This window comes from Danio aesculapii, chromosome 22, assembly GCF_903798145.1.
Source record: "Danio aesculapii chromosome 22, fDanAes4.1, whole genome shotgun sequence".
Lineage (NCBI taxonomy): Eukaryota > Metazoa > Chordata > Actinopteri > Cypriniformes > Danionidae > Danio > Danio aesculapii.
Window position 1 is genome coordinate 19,894,883 of NC_079456.1, and position 25,248 is coordinate 19,920,130.

Below are 25,248 nucleotides of genomic sequence, written 5' to 3' on the forward strand. Positions count from 1 at the left end.
TTATTTACAAGTATTTAGGTTTACATTACAGTTTTATAGATACGTGTTGTCAACTTTTGAATAAAAAAATTACATGTCAAAGTATACAGTGCAGTGCACTACAAAAAACAAAGCAATAAAAAAAGACAAATTATGGACCTTTGGCAGTGAGGGTGGGACATTCGAACCACCCCTGGACATGGGGCATTATCTTCTCTTATATAACAATATAGTCAGTGTCTGATTATTTCTGCATTTTCTTTGATAATGCATGTTTCCTATTCCCTACCATTGGTTCTAGATATGTCATAACACAATTTCAACAAGTCATAATAAAGCCATTACTAAAGACTAAAACAAGCACAGAGCAAATCCTTTATGCTTCAGCAAGGCCCAGAGAAAGTGCCAGCAGGTCAGATTACTGCAACAGACATCTCAGCAGTCTTACCCAAAAGAATATTACATCAGTAGCTGGATCTTATACGAAACTCTGCTGCCCTACAGGCTAAAACCAGGATGCTAGTTGTTCAAGACTTTCTTCATATGTTCTAAATCAGGGGTCCCCAAACTTTTTCTGTGATGGCCACGTACGTTTTCTTTTCTTTTAAAGGGGCCTAGTCTGTCTGTTACAGACATATTACATGGGCTGGGACTGCCTGTTTAATTGCAGGGCTCACAATTACATGTACTTAGCAGCACAGGTTCTTCACTTTCAAAAATGTAGGAGCACCCACTAAAAATGAATAAGACTATGACTTTTATGTTAACAGATTTTTTGTATTTGAAAACAACACTAAAACAGGACAAACCAATAACATCAGCAACAGCATTCTAACTAACGCTGCAATGATTAGTTATTAGTCCAACAATTCCAAAATGAATGTCCAATAATAAACCATGATGATTATAATAATAAATAAATAAATACAATTCTCTATATCTTACTGCCCTGTATGTGCTGCCATATATTAAAAGTTGCATTATTAAAAAATAAAACAGTGTTTTTCATTCAAACTAAAATGCAGCCCTGCAGTAAAGAAATCTACTTTTTAAAACATTGTTTTTATATCCAGGTCAATTTAATTAACGGATAAAGTTTGTGCTACAAACATACAAATGTAAGATTATAATAAATCAAATTCAAAACTGAAAGCTGCATCACAGTCATCAGTAACTAAATGGAAAATTAATAACGTTATGCATCTCAAGATGGCTTCTATCATTATTTATAAGTTTTGTTTTCATATTGTATTCATAATGACTTGGGCATACACGCTCTGAAAACAGAAAACTGCATTTTTCATAAGCTCCAGTATGAGTTTAAACTTAATACATGTGAGTTGTTTTTTTTTTTTTTTTTGGCTATGGTGTGTGCAGAGATTATTATTAAGAGTATTTTATGTGTATTAAGAGACTTTATGCCTGAACAGTTCAAATAACGGCTGTACAATGACTTGAAAATAAAGTGTTCTGGATTTAGAGAGAATGTCATTTGCTGTCAGAAGGTGTGACTTTTGAAATGACTCATACTGTAATAAGAGCCAATCAGATGGATCTCCTCTACTCTTAAATAAAATGTAACTCAGTGTGGAATAATAAAAAAAAGACTAAATCTGAAAGTCTCCACCCATCTTTTCTGTATATTTATACAGTGTTTTGTCAATGTGAGCTCACTGATAATCTTCATCATGACTATCATCATCATCTCTCTGCTCCTGCTGGTGCCACACCTGACCTTCACTGGTGAGACTGACATTACAGATGACGATTTTACATTTGTTAGGAATATTCATTTTTAATGAACAGAGTTATTTGACTAACAACTATTTCTTTCAGCTCGTGTGGGTATAGAGGGTGGCACTGAAGCAAAACCTCACTCCAGACCTTACATGGTTTCTCTTCAGAAACACAGCCAGCACTCCTGTGGTGGATTCCTCATTACTGAAGAGTTTGTCTTGACTGCTGCACATTGCTGGAAAAAGTAAGAGTTTTGTTTAGTGTGAACTGCGACACAGACACATCAGCTGCCGTACAATCATATGACAATAATTAAATATGCTTTTTCAACAGAGGTGATGTCATCAGGGTTGTGACTGGCGCCCATGATTTGAGTAAAAATAGTATTTACAACTCCTTTAAAGTGGAATCCTACATCCCGCATGCAGAATTCAAACTGAATTCTGACCGGAATGACATCATGCTTTTGAAGGTATCAACCTGTAATACCAACACAATCTCACTGCAATTCGTAACTTTTTTTTTAGTGGCTAATTCGTACGAATTCGTACAATCTATATCGTACAATTTAGTACGATTTGCTCATCCTCCAATGACAGTTGGGTTTAGGGGCGGGGTTAGGTGCCACGCCTCCTTTTTAAAATCGTACCATTTCGTACGACTGAACTCGTACGAATTCGTACGAATTAGCCACTAAACTGTCAAAACGTAAAATACTTAGTTTTCTCGTGAGATCAGGCTGGTAATACTGTGACTCTTTTGAAAATGTATTCAGTTCAGCTTGGTATTTGATGCTTCTGCTTCCAAACAAACAAACAAAACTCAAAACCATAAAAAATTTATAGGTAACACTTTACACTATGGGTGTATTAATATGCATTAAATAATCTTTAACGAATGCACAGATAATCATGGGTTAATGTACAATTCAATTTCTACAATCAACAATTTCTAGAAACTGTTAACCATAGTATTCATTCTTTCATTCATTTTCTTTTCGGCTTAGTCCCTTTATTAATCCAGGGTCGCCACAGTGAAATGAACCGCCTACTTATCCAGCATATGTTTTACACAGCAACTGTCCTTCCAGCTGCAACCCATCTCTGGGAAACATCCATACACACTCATTCACACTCATACACTACAGACAATTTAGCCTTCCCAATTCACCTGTACCGCATGTCTTTGGACTGTGGATGAAACCGGAGTACCCGGAGGAAACCCACGCGAACGCAGGGAGAACATGCAAACTCCACACGTAAATGCCAACTGACCCAGCAGAGGCTCGAACCAGCGACCTTCTTGCTGTGAGGTGACAGCACTACCTACTGCGCCACTGTGTCACTCACCATAGTATTAACAGTTCAAATATGTTAATTGACAAAAATCAAGCATCTGAACTGCCAGCTGTCTACTTTAATTAATCATTTGCTAATTATTGGCAAAGGTATCATTATGTTTTGACTTTACTTGTTGAGGCACACACAAGACTAACTACTAACAGTATATAACCAATCAGTTAACAGTCCTGTGCCTTAACAAGTAGTCAGAACATTATGATACTTTTTTAACTAGTAATTAACAAAAGCAGACAACTGGAAGTGTAAGTACGTAACTTTGAACTGGTGGTTTTAACACATGAATTTACATCATTAGTTAATGTTATTAGAAAATTAGTACATTAAGACTCATTTAACTAATAACAATTTATTGATTACCTAATGTATGGATCATATAGAATATTCATTTGTTGCTCATGCGGTAATCATTAATAATTGATTTAGCTCTTCGTGAGTTATTACCTCATGATTATATGTCCATTAGTTAAGCATTATTTAATACATATTAATGTAAAGTGTTTTGTAAAATGTAAAGTGTTCCCAAAAATTAATAATTATCAATTGTGTTTTGGATTGCAGCTAAATAGAAAAGTCAGACTGAGCTACAATGTTGGACTGATATCATTACCAAAGGATGGAGAAGATGCTGAAGCAGATACTCTCTGTAGTGTTGCTGGTTGGGGTGATCTGTGGAAGAAAGGCCCTGAGACTGATCGTCTAATGGAGGCAGAGACAGTTATAGTGAATGATGCCGAGTGTGAACGTAGATGGGAACCTCTTTATAAGGCCTCAAAGATGATCTGTGCTTATGGCCATGGCGGAACCTGCAATGTACGTAAGAAAGGTGATTCAGAATTTATGTTAATGTTTGAACTAATTTCACTAGTGACGTCTTGATCTGTGTGTTTGAACAGGGGGATTCTGGAGGTCCTTTGGTTTGTGGAGACACTGCTGTTGGTATCACTTCTTTCGGTGACCGTTATCTCTGTAATTCACGTTTGCGTCCTAATATGTTTACTAGGATTTCAGCATATCTCCCATGGATCCAAAACATAACCGGAAATGTTTAGTGACTTCATGAAAAGTAAATACAAAATGATCAAGTGTTTTTTTTTTCATGAATTCTTCCACAAATCTTTCAATAAACGTATGAAATGACAAGCATCAATCAGTTGTATCGTCTTCATTGTCGCAACCATTTACAATTACAATATTACATAATTGTAATTACAAGATTATGGGGGTCTTTAAAACTACTGGTCAAACATTGTCGCATGTTGTAGAGAAAAATAAATGAAATATGAAAAAGATATCTAACAATGGTCTGCTGCAATTCGAAGGTCTGCCTTGCTTCTTCACATTCTGTCACGGTTGATGATGCATGCGCTCTTTCTGTCATGTCACGTGGGATTGTTTTGTAGCTCTGTTGTGTGTTGTGATCACGTGACTCAACACTAGGATCAGCTGATCTGGCTTCAGCCCAGCTGTTGGCACTTAGCTTTTTCTATTTAAGAAGCGTTGTTACATGCTTCATTGTCAGTTCGTTACACTTGTTTATGGTCTCTCTGTGTTTTGTCAGGAACCTCGATCTGTTACTCTGTTGGACTCTCGGTCACCTCCGATTTGACTACTTCCTCTTCCGAGGCTGGATGTTTTTTGTGTGATTGCTCGCTGAACATTTTTGATTCATACATTAAATTTTACATGCAATTGGATCCATCTGACTATTTCCTGAGCGTTACACATTCCCTAGTTGTGTTTTTTAAGATCCACAACATTTGAAAGTACATTATCATAAGTACATAGCAAAGTAAGGAAACTTCAATCAATCTACAGTACAACTGGAGCTCTAATTACTTTTCACATTAACTTAAATGGACAGTCCACCTAAAAATAAAATGTTCCTGATTATTTACTCACCCTTCACAAACCTATTTGACTTTCTTTCTTCTGATGCACACAAAAGAAGATATTTTCAAGAAAGCTGGGATCCTGCTTTTCCTACACTGCAAGTTTTCAGCTGAACCAAGTTTGCAAAATTTGAATTTTACAGAGATCGTATAATTTGATAGGTATTACTACAGAGATTCTAGCAAGATTGTTTAACCTTATGATTAAGGAAATCTTGTAAACCCTTTATGCCTATTTTATATAATGCCTAAACTTTATCTAAAAATGTTGTATTTTGCAGAGATTCTCACTTTGCTGCTAAATACTTTCAGGGAGCCACAATAGATGCTTTTCAGCATTTGGCTTAAATACCCAAAGGATTTTCATCATGAAAACAATATTTTAGCATGTAGCATTAACTCATAGATATATACACTAGATATCACATACGGACCCTGAGCATGCGTCAATACTGCCGCCATATTTGTACAGTGCTCCCAGGACAAATGTCATTCAACAATGTTTGGTCAAGACCAAAGCCAATCTGAAGATGCTGTACTTTAGCTTTGCATACAGGTGTACTAACAAGCAAACAACGAAAACAAAGCATAAAGGCATAACATTTCACAGGTCAGACTTTGTTTTTTACGATTTTGTATGTTACGAACTTTTGTGCTCAACAAGTAACGTTATTGATGAAAATACAGTCACTTACTGCATTGACCATAATTCTAGGCTTATGCTAGTTTTGTTGAATAAAATCAGTAAACAATGTAAGTGAAATATGACGCTGATGCCAGAAACTACGCTAAGTGAAGTAACAGCTAGTTTTAACTTATAAGGGTGTATATAACATAACATAACAGGGCCTGCGCCTCAATGTGCATACTTTGTAACACAAATTATTGAACATTACAATTGTTATATACGATTTAGACCAGAAAAGTGGATATTAAGCACATTAAGATGCAGGGATATCGATGGTTAACACGAATCGTTGATAATGGAGATTAATTCACAAACGAAGTGGATTTATTGACGGCTCTAGATGCATTCATTCCAATTGACAACAATAGCGTGGGTGACATCTACTGTGAATATCTATGGCATTAACTTTGATTCTGGACTAAATAAAAATATTGTAATTATCTTTTGTTTGTCACATTTATCATCTAATTATCTACAGGACAGATGTGCATAAATACTTCCTCTAATTTGCTTGAGAAAGAGAATATTTCGGTGTCTGCTTCGTAAGAAAATGGTTTCGTTGCAAGTGACAGATAGGTTGATGAATATGTTCAAGGATTAGCGAGCATACACACAGGTCCTTACGCAAGATGATAGGATGTTTTGATTTTTTGGGTATCGCCGATCTGCTCAATCTCCCTTCAACTCTCAACAATGTTGGACTGATATCATTGCCAAAGGATGGAGAAGATGTTAAAGCATATACTTTCAGTAGTGTTGCTGGTTGGGGAAGACTGTGGATGAATGGTCCAAAGCCGGATCATCTAATGGAAGCAAACCCAAGTATAGTGAATGATGCAGAGTGTAAACACAGATGAGAATCTCTTTATGGCCTCAAAGATGATCTGTGCTTATGGTCAAGGCAGATCCTGCAATGTACGTATGAAGAAGATTCAGACTTTGTTAATGTTAGAACTAATTTCACTTGTGACGTGTTGATCTTTGTTTTTAACAGGGGGATTCAGGAGGTCCATTGGTTTGTGAAAACACTGCTGTTGGAGTCACAGCTTTCTGTGACCATTATCTCTGTAATTCACATCTGTATCCTACTGGTATACTAGGATTTCAGCATATCTTCCATGGACTCACAAAATAACTGGAAATGTGTTATTTCATGGAAATAAAAAAGGAAGATCTTCAATAAATCATTAATCAGATCAGGTTTCCTCATCGTCTCAAACGAACATCATTCATAACTGCAGTATTACAAGGCATATTTGAAGGCATTTCACATCAATTTACCTGGCCAGTATACAAGTACAGTTCATAAGTACATGCAAAGGTAGAAAATCTTTAAAAAAATAGATTAGATTAGATTCAACTTTATTGTCATTAAACATGTACAAGTACAAGGCAACGAAATGCAGTTTCGGTCTAACCAGCAGTGCTATAGCAGCAAGTGCAGGATACAGGTATAAGTTATAAAGTGCGGTTATAGAAAAACTATGGTAATATTTACAGATGGATGTACTATGAACATTATATACAGGTTGTATTAGCTATGAACAGATTTACAATAAATGAATATATGTACAGGATGCTATTAATAATCAGGAGTGGCAGATAGATAAACAATTACAAATGTTCATGTGCAGTGGGTATGTACAGTTCAGATAAGTGAATCAGTGCAATGTAGTGCAATGAATATGTGCAAACTTTAAATGTGCAAATGTTAAATAGTGCAGTGATTGTGAGGAGTATAAGTTAGAGGAGTGTGGGGGGTGTATTGGGGGGGGCAAAAGAGTCAGTGAGGGGCAGAGTTCAAAAGGGAGACAGCTCTGGGGAAAAAGCTGTTCCTCAGTCTGCTGGTTTTTGTCCGGGGGAGCCTGAAGTGCCTGCCGGAAGGCACGGATTAGTGGAAAAATATATTGATTTTCATTGACAAATCTGCATCTTAGTAGACATTTTCTTTTCAGTCTATTCTCTGCAAATCCTAAATATGGTAGTTGTAAAGAAAAAAATAATAATTTTCTGAAATACTCAAACCAGCTGATTAGATAATTAGATAACAAAACAGATTAACCTAATTGTGCTTACAGACAGTGCACTATATGTAATGCAATGGGTAAAAGTATTCCATTACAAAGGAAATGTAAATCAGAAGGATTTAGTACCAGATTATTTCTGACAATGGCTGTTTCTCAATATGCATTCTTCAGCGGTCTTGAGTCCTCGTGTTCTCATGCAGCGTCATCATCAACTGCCAAAGTTCAGTTCCAATACTCAAGACCGCAAGAAGGGAGGATGCGTGAAACTTCCCGGATGTGTTCTTGATATCGAGGACGCACAGATGCAGACTTGAGCACCAAACTCGCTCTAGAAGTCCCAGAAGTCATTGCGACTGGAGGTGGAATGCGCAGCTGGAAGAATGCAGCATCTCATTTCTCACAGTACGCGTTCTCCGTTCTGGCTGTCTCCTGAGTTCGTTCTTCTGAGGACACCTGGCAAGACCAGTCTACACAAGAACGCAAGTCCATTCTCTGCATTCTTGGAATTGAGAAACAGCTGTTAACTAGACATGGTGGTAAAGAGAACGCAGTCTCAGATTATGCCAGCAGGTGGCGGTAGAGTAGTGTGGTGAGGTACAAAACCAGTGTTGCCAGACGTACGATAATTATCGTATTTGTTCGATAATTTCGATCTCTGTTCGATGTACGATCAATAATGAAAATATCCTATAATGTACGGTAATTTCAGAATTTTAAGGCATTTAAAATGTATTTCATTGTAATCTCAGGGCTTTTATGCTTATTGATCTAGCTGCTTCATTTGTCTACTGTCTGTGAAGAGAACGTGGTGTTACGCACAATTTCTATCTCATACGTTACATCTCCTCAGCCAATCAACCTGGAGAATGGCTGTCTCTCACGAGTTAACAATCCTAAGCTGTGCTTAGGTCAGCAGTTTTCAGGTTGAGGGTGATTGTTTAAGCAATAAAGTTTAAACAATTATTGCTGAAAAGGAAGATGACAAGGACATGGGAGTTTGCCTTTAAAGTTTTTCCAAAGTTAATCTCATCAAAACAAAGCCACGAAATCAGCTCATTACAGATACTCTAAATGGATATCACAGAGTGTGTTAAAAATTCAGGAGGGTGCATTGCTTTCAAGCCAACCAGCACTATATGGTCCATGACAGCATCTGGCAACATGCAGGTATCCGATGATAGCAACTCGGAGGAGGAGTCGAACCTTTCCACTAAGGTACACCTTTGTTTTACGTATTTTGGTAATTTGGACGTTGTGTCAAAATGCTATTTGTCCAGATAATAGATGTAAACTCTTTACTTGACTAGTGTATGACAATTTTCCTCCAAATATGATAATTTTGGGGTCCTGATACGATACTTTGACATTTTCAATCTGGCAACACTGTACAAAACGGAACTCTCATTAAATCTTGAGAAATCTTGAGTGAGAGTTGATGTGTGCAAAACACAAGTGCCGCTACTAAAACAATTAATGTTTTTCAGGTAAGCTAGTGGAAAATATGAGAGAATAAGTGTGTTAATGTTTTGTATGGTTATATGTCTATTTCCCAGCATGTGTGAAGAAGTGAGTGAAGCATGTATTTGTTAAAAATTTACCATTGATTTAAGAGTTTGCACGTGTAGCATGGTTTCATGTGAGGACACGAATGTTGTTTATTAAGTTGTTGTTCAAAGTAATGTGTACTGAATAAAAAAATCTACTGTTTGATACATATGCAAAATCTCGAGAGAAGTCGAGAGTGAGAGTTGATGCATGCAAAACACAAGTGCCGTTACTAAAACAATGAATTCCTGTCATCTTAAATGTGCAACTGCCCACTGTGAGTTCATTACTGCATTCTGGGAAGTGTTACATATACATCTACACACAATATGTTTATTAAATCAAACAACTAACTGCTGATGCTGAGTTGATAAGTAATACATTCACTCTGAAACATGTGTGATGTGAAAATGACACCACAAGTTTAACAATATTTTTTTCCCATCGTGTTACTTTTATCACTTTCTTAAACCACAGCTTAAAGTTTCCACCAAGCCCCGAATCTTTGATAGTTTTCACTGATTATCTTAACCATAAGCATCATCTCTCTGCTCCTGCTGACCACATCTGATGCCACATTTGATGTCTGAATCACAACTCAGCAGCTTTGCTGATGCCACATAGATTTGTCTGTGTGGCAGGTAAGGGGTCATTAATGCTGTACGACAACATTTCCAGCCAAAAATTGGAAAAATTTAATGTAGACTTGTGTACTTTATGCCAAATGTTTCAAAGAATGTTCCATACCAGAAAAATAAGCAAATTATAACTAGTGACATGGACTGTGTCCTGTGTGTTGCCATACTAATGTTGACAGACACCCTTGATTTGCAGTTTGGTTGAATTGAAAATTGGGAAACACCAAAGACTCTTTAATTTGATGTACCTTTTATTAGACTGTAGAGTTCCACAGGGATCAATCATTAGGCTTGTGTATTATTCACCCTGTAAAGCACATGCTTCATCTGGCTTTGTTTTTTTTTTTTTTTTAAATGGAACAATAAAAATGACTTACAACCTCTCTTCGCCTACTTAGATAAACTTAAAATCTGGTTCTCATGCATTTTTTAAAAAATAAAAAAACAAAAACAAACCTGAAATAATGCTATCTGGGCAGAAAAAAAAACTGCGCTAGATGCTGATTCTCTGGGCCAGCATGTATCTCAGTGTGCAAAAACATTGATCAAAACTACATTCAACAAACAGATCAATACTGTTTTTAAATCTTGCTCTTTTCACCTCCAAACCTTCTTATCTCAGGGCAATTTCCAAACGGTGATCCGTGCCTTTGTAAAGACTTCTGCGGTCTGGATTAGTATTGTCTTCTCTCTGCAGCCAGTGCAAAACACAAATGCTAGATTACTCGTTGGCACCTGTAAGTATGAGCCAGTAGTTACTAGTTTAATTAAGATTTTTGTATATGAATTCAGCTAAATATATACTGACATGTTAAATACTTCTAAACCAGATCAAGCATTAACAGGAACAATATTTAATCATCATTTTGCTTAAACCACAAACCTAGAGCTTATAAATTTTGATAGTTTCCACTTATTAACTTTAATGTTTCTCTCAGCTCTAGCACTGTCTCCCTCAGCTCTAATGAATAAATAGGTTTCTTGTGTGGTAAATAAGTCAGTGCTGGTTGGTCCTGTGGTGAACTCACCACAATTACAATTTTTCTTAACTGTGCAATGTGAAGATTTAGTCAAGACATCGAAGTAAGACACCTATACACTTTTCAAATTGTCTGTGGGGTGCTCGATGCTGCCGCTTAACTGCTGGAACGGACAGGGTGGCAGAGCAGATTTCGGAGCCACAGACAAGCGCCCTCGGCGAGGTGCAGCCAAAGTAAACGGGAAGAGCGTTTTGTGCACATCGCACTTGACTGCTCTTTCACCGTGGGTGAATTCCCCCTCTGTGTCGCCAAACAGGCCAGCCTGGGATATGGGTGTGTTAAGAAAGGAAACTTTGTCAACATCATGCATATCTGCCAGGTTTTTGCCAGAGGTGGCATTCCTGGAAAACTAGTGTGGTCATTGTCTTTCCCAGGGCACTCGCTGCCGACCTGGTGCTTTCAGAGCAAAGTCGGTTGCAGTGGGCAATTTAAGCCTGGGTCAGAACCTTCCTTGTGCCACTGGACCTATCGAGGAAGGTGAAGGTGGAGCACACGCAGACCGGGCAGAAAAAGATGCCCTCAGCGCTGCATGAACTTACTGTGCACCTCCGGGAAGAAGGGGATGGGAGGCTTAGAGGGTTTCCCCTTCTTATCTTCTACGTCTCACCCCTAAACTGTCTGGCAGCAGAGATGGGGGACAAGCCATCTCCAGCCTCACCGCCGAAGCAGCAGGTGCTGCTATGTGCTTAGCATGGCCATCATACCTGAGGTATGGGAAGCGGGTCCGAATTTTCATTGGAAAATGACAGCCCACACTCTGATGCAGCGATGGACATCTGATCCTCAGTTTCATCGAGTGAGAGGGAAATCATCCTGGAGGATGATCGCTTCTCTCAGTCGAAGCTTGGATTGGGCGCGCTCAGGTATGGTGGTCCACAAGCCCGAGGGTGGCGGATTGACCCCCATTGTAACCCTCAGTTCTCGTGTGCCAATCGCTATTGCGGGGGACAACATAGGTGGTTCATCCTTTTGCAAGAGTAAGCCCCAATCTTAGCTGCGCCACAGATATGCCAATGCAGTGATGGTATATAATGCCCGCGAACACCGCATTAACATGCTGAACCAGGAGAAAAAGCCTGTTCGAAAACCGGTAAATTTCTCGTTCTCTCTATTTATCTTGCTTTCTCGAAGGAGGTTTGGAGGAACCTGAAGACTCTTTATGTAGCATGAAGGCTCTAAAAGTGAAAAAGTGACTCTGCGACGTACGGTGGGCATCTTTACACAATATTAATTGTAATCGCTGCCAGCTGTGCACACTGATGTCCCCAACTCATTGGCATTTCATTGGCCCATTTTATTACTCTTTCAGATGATTGGTTTCTGACAAAATCCCCATACTGGAAGTTTCCACAAAGTATTTAAGTTCCTCTCCTGCTGGGGAACAGAAAATTACATGGGACTACCCATTGTTTTCCTTTTATTTCTCAATTGGTAGCATCTTGATGATGATAAGAATAAATAAATAAATGCAATTCTCTCCATCTTGCTGCCCTGAATATTCTGCCATATATAAAAAAAACACGAGTTTTCTGATACAAATTTGTTTTCTGCTGCAACTGTTGCATTATTAAAAAATAAAATGCAGCAAACAAACTAAAATGCAGCCCTGCAGGAAGAAATCAACTTTTTTGAACCATTGTTTTTATATCCATATCAATTTAATAGACAAATAAAGTTTCTGCTACACACATACAAATGTAAAATTATAATAAATCAAATTCAAAACTGAAAGCTGCATCGCAGTCATCAGTAACTAAATTGATAGTTTATAAGGTTATGCATCTCAAGATGGCTTCTTCCATCATTTATAAGTTTTGGTTTCATATTGTTTAATTATTTCATATTAGATAATTATAATTATCTGTGCATGCATGTTTTACAATTAGTAAAGTTAGTTTAAACTAAGTAAATGTGAGTTTTTTGGCGATGGTGTATACAGAGATTATTATTATTATTATGAGAATTTTACGTTTATTAAGAGACCTTTTGCATGAACAGTTCATATGACACTGCCTTAATATGAAGTGTTCTGGATTTAGTGAGAATGTCATTTGATGTCAGATGGTGTGATTTTTTAAATGACTCATACTTTAATAAGAGCCAATCAAATGGGTCTCCTCTACTCTTAAACAAACAAAAAAATGTAACTCAGGGTGGAACCATGAAAAAATACTGTAAATCTGAATGCCTCCACCCATCTTTTCTGTATATTAGAGTCTGTATATTGTAATTGCAAGCTCACTGATAGTCTTCATCATGACCATCAACATCATCTCTCAGCTCCTGCTGGTTTCTCTGGTACCAGACCTGACCTTCACTGGTGAGACTGACTATACAGATGATGATTTTTTTTACATTTTTTTCGAATACTAATTTTTAATATACAGAGTAATTTGACTAACAACTATTTCTATTTTTCAGCTCATGTGGGTATAGAGGATGGCACTGAAGCAAAACCTCACTCCAGACCTTACATGGTTTCTCTTCAATATTATGGGGAGCATATCTGTGGTGGATTCCTCATTACTGAAGAGTTTGTCTTGACTTGGTTTGTGGAGACACTGCTGTTGGTATCACTTCTTTCGGTGACCGTTATCTCTGTAATTCACGTTTGCTTCCTAATGTGTTTACTAGGATTTCAACAAATCTTCCATGGATCCACAACATTACAGGAAATGCTTGGAAAAAGAAATAATGTTGAGATATTTTTTTTTTTTACTCTTCCATAAATCTTTCAATAAACGTATGGCAAGCATCAGTCAGTTGTCTCAGCTTCATTGTCACAACTATTTAGAATTACAATATTATGATTACAAAATGATGGGTGTCTTTAAAACTACTGGTCAAACTACTTTTCAGAATAGAGAAAAATAAATGAAATATGAACATTAAAAAATTCTAACGGTCTGTTCAAAGGTCAAGTTTGTCTGTTGTCTACAACATTTGAAAATCAGGTTTGGGTTGACTGAATTGATTGAGTTATATGTACTGCACATGCAAGAGAAAAAAGAAGAAAGTGTCTGCTTCAAGCCTTTACGTCATCATGTGTACACATGGTGAGTGAGGAAACGTAATGGTCTACAACAGCAGTTTCTAACTGAACTGTTCTTCTACTCTACAATTGAACTTGAAAGAGTTCACCTAATGATAAAGACGTCATTATTATTTACTCACCTTTCACAAACCTGTACAAAAGAAGATATTCTGAAGAAAGCTGGGAACCTGTAATCATTGACTTCCTCAGTGTTTGTTTTTCCTATGGGAATTTTGTGAAACAGTTATGTCTAATTAATGAACTAATTAATAAACTTTACAAACACTTTACTGCTAAATACTGCGATGTCTGATTGGTCTGATGACATTAATCCTATGAGACACACACACACACAAAAAATGACTGATGTATTCTGATATTCCAACTCTTAATGATGAAGCAAAGCATAAGAGAAAGGAGAGGCGTCTCCGCCAGAGGGCACGCCGAACCAACAAACCAGCTGAAGGAACTTTGGCTGACCTCACTGCTCAGTTTACACACATGACTCTTAGTGCATGAATGTGTAGGCACACTATGCAGGCTGATGATAAAACTACCTAAATGTTGATTTATGTTTTGTAATATACTCGGATGACTATATATCTGTTTGCCCTAAGGATCTCCTCACTGATAAGCATGCTCTTTGAACGTAGAATTTAATTAGGTTATGCACCTGTGTTTATGAATGATCTATGTTCTGTCTCTGAACACTGTTTCTGAACCCTGTCACCCAACACAGTCCCAGAGTTGATTGTTATCTATGAATGATGAGTATAAAAGTTGAAATGTACAAACCAGCTTTGCGCTTTCTGAATTCTCTATGCTGAGGTTGGTTACCCTTTATCCTCAACGGAGGATAAAGTAAGGATTTTGTTTTCTGTTATTTGTCTTTTGTTTATTCTACTTTTTCATTGGATTTTATTTTATTAATAAAAGTGTATTTTATTACTTATCTTCAATAGAGTGGACATTGACTTCATTTTCCAGAACCCATTAAGTTACCCTGAGTGGTAAAGTATGAATCTAATTTATTCTTTTTGCAAAAACATTATAAAGATGATCCTTTAACCAAACTCTAGCTAAGAAATATAGCGAAGGGAGGATCCTGGTTTATCTTTGTTTAATTAGGGTAATTAAATAAAGGCGATCCAGCCCAATATTTTCAGGGATACACGATAAAAGCTTTTCAAGCGTTTGGCTTAAATACATATTTAATATTATATTATAATATAATATAATCCCTGAAGGATTTTTAACATGAAAACAACACATTAGAATGTAGCATTAACTTTGATTTTGTACTAAATAAAATAATGTAATTAGCTAAACTCACCACAAGAGGTCAGTCTGGATTCTTTCATCGCTTGTAATAGTTAAGCCCTACAAGTATTAAATGGAAGGTTTACCCAAAATTGGATATTACCTCATCCTTTATTCTCCCTCGTGTGGTTTTAAACTTTTATCCTTTTCTTTCTACTGTTGAACACAAAAGAAGATGTTCTGAAGAATGCTAGTTGATGGCATCCAGTTTCATAGCAGGAAAAAAAATTACCATAGAAGACAATGGGTTCTGGCTACAAGCATTCTTTAAAATATCTTCTTTTGAGTTAAACAATTTATTTTTACAAAATAGTTTTCTCAGATTTTCTAGATTATAGTTCACAAATAACAAATTAATAAACTAAATTTACAAACTCCTTAAAATAGAATGTGATTGCACTTTGATATCACAGGGAATTTTCTGTTTTACTAATGATCAGCGAACAATAACAATTTATCCTTAATTCATGTTATAATGTGCAAGGAATGAAACATGAATATGTTTCAGATTTTGTTAATCTTGTTGTAGTTGCCACTTGTAACCAGCAAATGTCCTCAGCGTACTTCTAGCGCATCTAAACAGTGAATCAAGATAGAGTAGGTTACCATTTCTACTGGGAATTAGCTATCGTTTACCCTTATCTAGTAGTGTTGGTGGGATGGGGGTCTAGGTATCTCAGGGCTTAGGGCAATCGCCTACCTTTGCCTAATGGTTAAGTCATTCATCCGCCCCTGTATGTTCAGAGACATCAACAAATGTTGACTTTCTATCAGTCTAAATCGATTTTTGAGTGCTTTTCCCCCCCCAAAAAATGTGTATATATTTATATATATATATATATATATATATATATATATATATATATATATATATATATATATATATATATTTATATATATATACACATACATACACATATACATATATATATATATATATATATATATATATACATATATACATATACATATATATATATATATATATATATATATATATATATATATATATATATATATATATATATATATATACCGTACATACCGTATACTGTATACACATATATTCTTACTTAGACTTTTTGTCTTGTTTCTAGTTAGTTCAAATATATAAAACATCTTAAATATTGAATAATTTGCTTGTTTTAAGGAACTCAGTTAATTTTGACATATTTTTTAAAACAAGACAATATTTTTTGCTTGTCTAGAGAATGCTTCTTGGTTTAATATTTTAGTATATTTTAGTATTTAAGTAAGAAAAGAAATCTAATCTAAACCTAACCTACAACCTATCAGACGTCCCTGTAAACTTTCTGTAAAGCTATTTTGCTCACACTTTACAATAAGTTTTCATTAATGTTAGTTAACATATTTACTAACAAACTAATAATGAAAAATGTTTGTACAGCATTTATTAATCACTGTTTAACATTTACTAATGCATTATGCAGAATGCATGCTTGTTAACTTTAGTTAAAGGGCACCTATTTTACCCTTTTTCAAGATTTAAGATAAGTCTTTTGTGTCTCCAGAAAGTGTCTGTAAAGTTTCAGCTCAAAACACCAATCAGATTATTTATTATACCTTTCAGAATTCTGAAATTTTCCGATCTAAACACAGTGCCGCTTTTTTCATTGCCTGTGCCTTTACTGCTAGTTTTCCCCATCCACCATTCCCATGTGCCTGTCAGAGTGTGCCTCAATCTCCGTGTCGGCTGCGTCAGATAAACAGCACAGTGACAGACATGAAGGAAGGCGATTTCACGTAACGTTTGTGAGAAATACTACAGTAAGAACTTTCCCAATGATTATTATTTGATGTATTTGTTGTGGAGTTAATTCAAGCCTTTCTGCAACGATGAGTCACACCCAATGTCATTCCAAAGTTTACACATACACAAGCACACAACGGGAACACACACATACAACACGCACTTTAAATTTGCATCGTTTTTGCATGGCAAATGTGACAGGATACACGTTGATATCCACCACTGTATGGATATCTGCTATGTTAATGTACAAAATAAACCTGATTTAACATCCACAAACTGGGATTGAAGCGTCTTCTTTTATTATTGTAGATGTAATCAGTATCAGTAGATGTCTTTTCTCATTAGATAGATAGATAGATAGATAGATAGATAGATAGATAGATAGATAGATAGATAGATAGATAGATAGATAGATAGATAGATAGATAGATAGATAGATAGATAGATAGATAGATAGATAGATAGATAGATAGATAGATAGATAGATAGATAGATAGATAGATAGATAGATAGATTCAAGCCAAAGCTGGGGCTGTCGTTATGATTGATAGTTGTGACTGACAACTTCTCTCAGCAGACCGTCTGAGTTTCAGGAGGAGATTGAAGAATCAATGTTTCGATTTCGGTGTTATTTTACCCCAACAAAATGAGATGTTCAGCGGTAAACTGTACTTACTGACCTACAGGATCTGAAGGATCACTAATTTATTCTGTAAAGTTAAATGTGGGCTTTACTAATAAATGTTTTTTAAGTTCATTTAGTTAGAATATCAATGTGAGAGAGGCTCTACAGCAAAAGGTCTTCAGTAGGTGTGATGAGTTTCACAATGACTACACTAGACTACAATAGCAGCCAATCAAATCTTATCTCCTCTACTTTCAAAATACACTCTACTTCTTCTTCTCTAGAACTCTTAAAATAAAATGGGTTTCTCAAGGTACAAAAAAGAAAAAGACCGAAACTCAATGACTAGCGTACATTTAAAGTAACAAATGGAAATGTTTACTCACACCCTAACCTGTTTAATAGATGGTGCAAAGAATAACACTAATAATATCTTCACACTATCAGTGTTACTGACACCACAAGCTTAACAGGAATCTCTCCAGTGTCTCCTCCCACCTTTAATGTACATTTAAATGGTTTTATCATTAAGAGGTCACTGACTGTCTTCATCATGACCATCATAATCTCATTGCTCCTGCTGGTTTCTCTCCTGCCTTACATGACCATCACTGGTGAGACTGACTTTAACAGATTAATATGGATGGTTGGCAAAATTTTGAAGAAAAAAATGTTTCATTTACGTAGTCTGAAGTCTGATGTTTGAGAAAACATAGGGGAAACCCTCTTTATCAGTTCTTTCACTGTTTTCTTTTTTTTTTTTTTTTTTTTACATTTTTCCTGAATTGTACCTAAAATGTATCTAAAATATGTCCTATGGTGTAACCAAATTAAAAGCATCTCTTAATAATATAGAAATAGTGTGAGAGCTATTTATCTTTATGCAGTGCTTTTTATTTTATATGAAAGTTTTTTTTCCATGACTTCTCAAATTTGTTGGATATTTTCAATAACCAAAGAACAACAAAAGGTAGCAATTTTATAGTCGTTCCAAAAAGTTAAATGAGTCAAAAGTTTAGAGACAAAACTTAACAGGTGGTGGCACAGTTGCTCCGTGGTTAGCACTGTCACCTCACAGCAAGAAGGTCACTGGTTTGAGTCCTGGCTGGACCAGTTGGCATTTCTATGTGGAGTTTGCATGTACTTCCCTTGTTGGTGTGGGTTTCCTCTGGGTGCTCCGGTTTACCCCACAGTCCAAAGACATGCATTATAGGTGAATTGAATAAACTTAATTTGCCGCAGTGTATGTGTGAATGTGAGAGTGTATGGGTGTTTCCCAGTACTGGGTTGCGGCTAGAAGGGCATCCGCTGTGTAAAACATATGTTAGATAAGTTGGCAGTTGATTTCACTGTGGTGACCCGTGATGAATAAAGGGACTAAGCCGAAGGAAAATAAATGAATGAATGAATGAATGAATGAACTTAACAGTTGCAAGTCATGGGCCTCACAGGAGGCTTCAGAGAGTTACAAAAGAGACATGTTAATCCGCAGATGTCAATCAATTCGGTGCGTCACGTTGCGGTCGGCCTCAAAATGGGAGGGATTTGGATCCTATTTTAACGTCAAGAAAAAAAAATAAGACACTTGTGTTTATATCACAACAATATGACTGTGGACACACTATACCTACACACAGTTCTGTCCAAACAGCTCCCAAAAGATGATTTTCATCATAGGTGCCCTTTAATGCACTGTGAGTTAACATGAACTAACAACGTAATTTCATTGTTACATTGTTAGTTCTAACAATCTAATTTCATTAACTAACATTAACAAAGATAAATAAATACTGTAAAGTGTTGCCTCTATTTTGAACATTCATTTCTTTATGGATAAATAATTTTAGTCTTTGATTTTATGTTTTAAAAAAGAACTGCAAAAAAAAAAGGTGTTAGCAGTGCAATGAAAATATAGTGAAATTTAATTAATCAACCCACCCAAACTACACTTCTGCAGAGATGGTAAGAAACACAGCTCTCTTTAAAGATGATTTTCAGTGCAAATAAATACATTTTGGAGAATTCTTAACTTTTGAAGTACTATATTTTTTGAAGTACCACATACACTGAGGCTTCAGTCACATGATCTTGAACAGGGTCCTCCAACTAATTAAAGTTTTCAGTGAAATTTAAAATGAGCATATATTGTCATACCAGAGGACATGATTTTCAGTGACAAAATATATCAAGTTGTAAAATTAGGCCTAAGGTATTATTATCGATTCTACAATTTTCTTTTAATTTACAGTAAAAGACACACCATAGGCAATTTGGTTAAAAAATATGAGCAAAGTTATTATAGTTATTGAAAATGAACAAAAAAAAAGAGAAAACTAGCATTAAAAAAAACATTTTCGTTAACTGAAACAAAAATCAAAACAAGAGTTTTTTTAATAAAAAAAAGTAGAACTAACTGAAACTGTATTGTGTGCATACAAAACTATCTGAAACTAACAAATTATAGCAAAAAGTACTTTGGTTTTGTCTTTGTAAATGTATTTAATATACTGTAAGCCTTTTAGAAGCAACCCTATTTATTTTGTACTGCCAGGTACGGCACGGCACCTCAAATCTGATGTCATTGGGCAGATCAAGCCGGTCCTCCTCCAGTCATCCTCTGTGCTTTTTCCATGACAAAAACAATGGCTGGACATGACAGCAGCACGGTGACAGCATTAAATACGAATCGAGCAGACACGTAAAAGTATTAATTTAACACATTTGTGCCCAATAATGGGTTTTATTTCTGTATTAGTGATCGCGATTGCGAACAAATCATTCTTTTTAACCGGATCTTCTAAGGGAACTAATTCACCAAATCAAACTGAATCATTTGAAACGATTTATGTCTCCAGTAACATTAATCACTTATCCACAAACTACTTACTTTTTACCTGCCTGATTCCCCCTATGACTCGAAATAAACCAATAAACAGTATACTGAGTTATTCAGTTATTAGAACACTACACAGAGATCAGACTTGAGAAGCAGTGCATAATAATGATGTGCATGCGTGATTCAGTGAACCGAACACAAACAGTACATGACAGCCTGCTGTGACTGAACTAAACTTGAACAACTGCAGCGAGGGTAAACCGAGGGCTTAAATGAGAGGATCTGGCGAAACGTAAGGTTATTTCCTAACAGAAAATCGTAATGGAGTTTAAATAAGCGAATCATGCTTTAGTTGGGTTGCAAAACGTAATCGTAAGAAACTTATCAGATCATGATGATGCTTTACCTGACTAAATTGTGATTGCTGACTACATATTTTGGTGTGTTGAGTGCAAACTCAACACAGAACTGACGAAGAATTTTAACCCTAACCCTAACCCAAAGATCAGATTCACAGAAAAGATCTTAACTTCCCAGCAGCCTTCCAAGGCTGCTCTCTTGTGAGCTGTTGTATTCAAATTTGAGGATGAGTAGATGTTAGTGGTAGATGGTAGTGTTCATGTGTCAAAAAAATGTTGCCTATCTTTGCTTGAGTTTTTATTATACAATATTTATTCTGATGATTCTGAATCTTGCACCTAACCATACCTGTCAACCCTCCCATTTTCCTGGGATTCTCACGTATTTTACAGCTCTATTCCGCTATCATCCCGTAAAGGTATTTTCCTGTATTTCCCCCATTTTTTGTCTTTCTCTGAAGCGTGGCAATGAATATTAAAGAGCTGATCCTCTCTATATGCCGAATACCGCCGAACAACCAGGGTATGCCCCTTGCGCTTAAATGCGATTCTGTTCTGTGCTTTCGCTGTTTTAGGCATGAAACACTTCGAAATAAATATAAAAATGGCAGGATTTCCCAATAATATCCAGCTGCAGGTCCGCAGAACCACACACGTTTCAGGCACACACAATCTAGGCAAACCATATATGTTAACAGCGGATGTTAATGTTATTAACATATTTTCGGACATCGTCATCAATACATTTGTATATATATATTGTCAATGAATACTGTTTCACAAATATGGCGATCAAGAGAGGCGAATGGGGAACATTGTTTCCGATCGCCATTCAATATAATAGACTGAGCAGTTTTCTATCAGTCGATCAATCATTATTATCTGACAGTCAATAGCAGATACTCGTTTGCTGGCAATGCTAAAACATTTTTCAGAGATATATACTTTATAGTATCAAATTTATAGTAAGTAATATCCCACATAGCAAAATATCTCTGGCCCAGCTCTGGCCCACACAATCAGCTTTTGCTTGGCCCACATGCCGCAGTGAATTACGGCACATGACTGGACCATATCTGGCTTCCAGACAAGGGCCAAACACGGACCATATCTGGGCCAAGTCTCAGCCGAGTTAGTAACCCATAACTGAGCCTAAAATGGGCCAGATATGTTGGTGTGTCACGACTGCAATGAAAATGATAAAGCCATAAATCATTGCACTTTAGGCTTGCTATGAGTGAGCTTTTTTCTCAAAGCGACCTGATTGGTAGAATTTTTTTCTTTATTTTAAAATAACAAAAATGTATTTTAAATGTGGGTCAGAACAGGCCAAACTTACATGGCCCACATATCAAGTATTAACATCTGGGCCAAATACTACATTTTACTTTTGGCCAGAGTATTGTTTGCCACCTTAAAGACGGTGCCACCTCTGCCAAACCCAGGCCAAGTTTGGCCCACATGCTGTATGCCAGTGCCGGATAAACGCCTGCTGTGCCAGAATTCTTTGCTACCTGGGATATTGTTTTTATATTGTTATATTGTGTTTTTAAACCATAAAGTACTGGTAATTTGTGGTAATTACAGTTGCTACAAAAATAGTAATGCAAACAAAATAATTGTTAAAAAAAAAAAAAAAAAAAACTTATTTGTCCCAAAAGAGCATAAAAAGTCAAGAAAGCAATCGAATGCTTTCATTCTAATGTTAGATGTGTGCATTTCTGTTAATGTAATCAAACGAAAAATCCAAATAAATGAGAGATTCATTCATTGCCTTTTAATAAGAATATATAAGTTATACAGTAAAGAAAAGATTCATGAGATTTAATAACTTGATTCTTTTTCTTTATAATAGTTATTAATTTTAATAAGATGAACTGTTTTCTAATTTATTTGCTGCTAATGTATACTATTTATTTTTCCTTTTGTAAACAATAATAATAAGACATATTACTAACTGTTTATTTACAATGAAACAGCTCCAGAAAAACAGATTTAGGGGATGCCTTATTATGGTGGGCATATCCCTTATTTTCACATCCCAATGTTGACAGGTATCCTAACAAATATCCTAATAAAAAAAAAAACAGCAAACAAAAAACTAAAACTAATACTGAAACTTATAAAAACTAAACTAAAACTAAGCAATTTCAACATGTTGAAACTAATAAAAAGTAGAAAATCTACCTAAATCTGATTAAAAATAACTGAATTTGAAAACAAAAAGACTAAACAAAATAAAAATTATAATTAATGAAAAATGCCAAATATTATAACCTTAACATCAAGACAGCCGTTTATATAATAACCAGAGGTCCAAGGAAAACAAAGAAATGTTTAACCATTTACTGCACTTTAAATGCTAACATTACTAATTATATTCATTTCAGTCATGTGTGACAGTGAAAATGGAATGCTTCATTGGCATATGCGGAGTAGGTTACTTTTATCTGAGTATTTACTTTTTGATGTTATTTCTCTTTCTCTCTCAGCTCATGAGGGAATAGTGGACGGCAGGGAAGCAGAACCTCACTCCAGACCTTACATGGTTTCTATTCAGTTGAATGACAGTCATATCTGTGGTGGATTCCTCATTACTGAACAGTTTGTCTTGACTGCTGCACATTGCTGGAATGAGTAAGCATTTTGTTTAGTGTGAACTGCAATGCTGAAGTGACTGTGGTCCAATCCTAAACACACATTTACTATACGTTCTTTTAACAGAGGTGAGGTTCTGACGGTTGTGGTTGGAGCCCATAGTTTGAACGAGAGCAAGTGTTTGGATCGTTTAAGAGTGAATCGCTGCATCAGGGCAAAATATAAACAGAATCCTTATCGGAATGACATCATGCTATTAAAAGTATCAACTTTTATTACTTTTAAGCTAGCACAAATTTCTGTTTGAATTTCTATCGGAGTTTTATTCAATTTACTTTTAGGGTTTTCGTACTAACCTATAAAACAACAGTAAAATCAGTGTATAGTTTTATAATAAATTAAGTTTGTGTGTTAATAATAATTGTGTTTTTGCATTACAGCTAATGACAAATGTCACACTGAGCAAGAATGTTGGACTGATATCATTACCAAAGAAAGGAGAAGATGTTAAAGCAGATACTCTCTGTAGTGTTGCTGGTTGGGGAAGACTGTGGAAAAATGGCCCAAAGCCGTATCGTCTAATGGAAGCAAACACAAGAATAGTGAATGATGCAGAGTGTAAAAACAGATGGGAATCTGGTTACAAGGCCTCAAAGATGATCTGTGCTTATGGTCATGGCGGATCCTGCAATGTATGTATGAAAAATGATTCAGACTTTATGTTAATGTTTGAACTAATTTCACTAGTGACGTGTTGATCTGTGTTTTTAACAGGGGGATTCAGGAGGTCCTTTGGTTTGTAATAACACTGCTGTTGGAGTCACATCTTACGGTGACCCTTATCTCTGTAATTCACGTTTGCTTCCTAATGTGTATACTAGGATTTCAGCATATCTTCCATGGATTCGCAAAGTAATTGGAAATGTGTGATTTCATAAAAATAAAAAAGGAAGATCTTCAATAAATCATTAATCAGATCAGGTTTCTTCATTGTCTCAAACAAACATCATTCATAACTGCAGTATTCAAGGCATTTCACATCAATTTACCTGGCCAGTTTACAAGTACAGTTCATATCTACATGCAAAGGTGGAAAATCTTTAAAAAAATACTTGGATTAATGAATATATATAGAGATTTTCATTGACAGATCTGCATCTTATTAGACATTTTCTTTTCAGTCTATTTTAGGCAAACCTTAGAGATGGTAGTTGTAAATACTCAAACCAGTAGATTAGATAAGTAGATAAAATAAAAGATTAACCTAATTGTGTCTACAGGCAGTGCACTATGCATCTACATCAGGGGTCTCAAACTCAAATTGGTAGGGGGCCATTTCAGTGACTGACAATTCAAAGGAGGGCTGTTTTAACATTCAAGCACAAGAAAATAGTGATGTAGTTGGTGCATCTTAGACAACAGACATGATGTTTATAATTCAATCATTACTTGTCACAAATCAGCAAGTTGAAACTGCTGAAATATATCTGTGGCTGTTTAAATTAGCATTTTGACATCTAAATAGTCATAATAGAATAATAATAATTATTATTATTATCATTGTCCCAACCAATTGTTGCTTTACCAAAGGTTTAACAGAAAGGGTAAGAACAGCAGAAACAGTTTGGGTAACTTTACTGGCGATTGTCAGTATTTTTTTTTTTTTTTTGTAAAACTACAACAAAGGAGGGAAAAAGTAAGTATATATTCACATTTGTTTTAACATGTTTAATTCATCCAGCAGTAAAATGTACACAGTTTTCATAGAAATCTCAATAGGCATATGAGGAAAATCTAT

General features: G+C 35.8%; 2 protein-coding genes across 4 annotated transcripts in view; both read left to right on the top strand.

Moving 5' to 3' along the window:
- LOC130215952 (granzyme-like protein 1) overlaps positions 1-4,224 on the top strand; it is a 14,310-nt gene extending 10,086 nt beyond the window's left edge. The window contains exons 1-5 of one of the 2 annotated variants that reach the window (XM_056447824.1): positions 1,650-1,722; positions 1,816-1,960; positions 2,050-2,188; positions 3,636-3,887; positions 3,971-4,224. In XM_056447824.1, the coding sequence (XP_056303799.1) occupies positions 1,668-1,722; positions 1,816-1,960; positions 2,050-2,188; positions 3,636-3,887; positions 3,971-4,126 (747 nt within the window). In that variant the 5' untranslated portion in view covers positions 1,650-1,667 and the 3' untranslated portion in view covers positions 4,127-4,224. Of the gene's footprint in view, positions 1-1,649; positions 1,723-1,815; positions 1,961-2,049; positions 2,189-3,635; positions 3,888-3,970 lie in introns of those variants that run through there. The other variant, XM_056447823.1, reaches the window with a different exon arrangement.
- A 10,674-nt stretch (positions 4,225-14,898) lies between these two features.
- LOC130216169 (mast cell protease 1A-like) lies at positions 14,899-24,391 on the top strand. Of its 2 annotated transcripts, none has more exons than XM_056448063.1 (5): positions 14,899-14,948; positions 23,345-23,489; positions 23,577-23,712; positions 23,891-24,142; positions 24,225-24,391. In XM_056448063.1, exons 2-5 carry the CDS (start codon positions 23,398-23,400, stop codon positions 24,378-24,380), a joined length of 636 nt encoding a protein of 211 aa, XP_056304038.1. In that variant the 5' UTR covers positions 14,899-14,948; positions 23,345-23,397; the 3' UTR covers positions 24,381-24,391. The 2 variants fall into 2 exon arrangements, with proteins under 2 accessions (XP_056304038.1, XP_056304037.1); XM_056448062.1 differs by lacking the exon at positions 14,899-14,948 and adding an exon at positions 18,210-18,271.
- Positions 24,392-25,248: the final 857 nt, after the last annotated feature.

What these genes read in the sequence shown, in the direction of transcription:
- LOC130216169 (XM_056448062.1), top strand. Translation starts at nt 18,211, where the DNA reads ATGACCATCATAATCTCATTGCTCCTGCTGGTTTCTCTCCTGCCTTAC. An exon ending in GCTGCACATTGCTGGAATGA is followed by an intron (nt 23,490 to 23,576) that starts GTAAGCATTTTG and finishes TTCTTTTAACAG; the next exon opens with AGGTGAGGTTCTGACGGTTG. An exon ending in GTCATGGCGGATCCTGCAAT is followed by an intron (nt 24,143 to 24,224) that starts GTATGTATGAAA and finishes TGTTTTTAACAG; the next exon opens with GGGGATTCAGGAGGTCCTTT.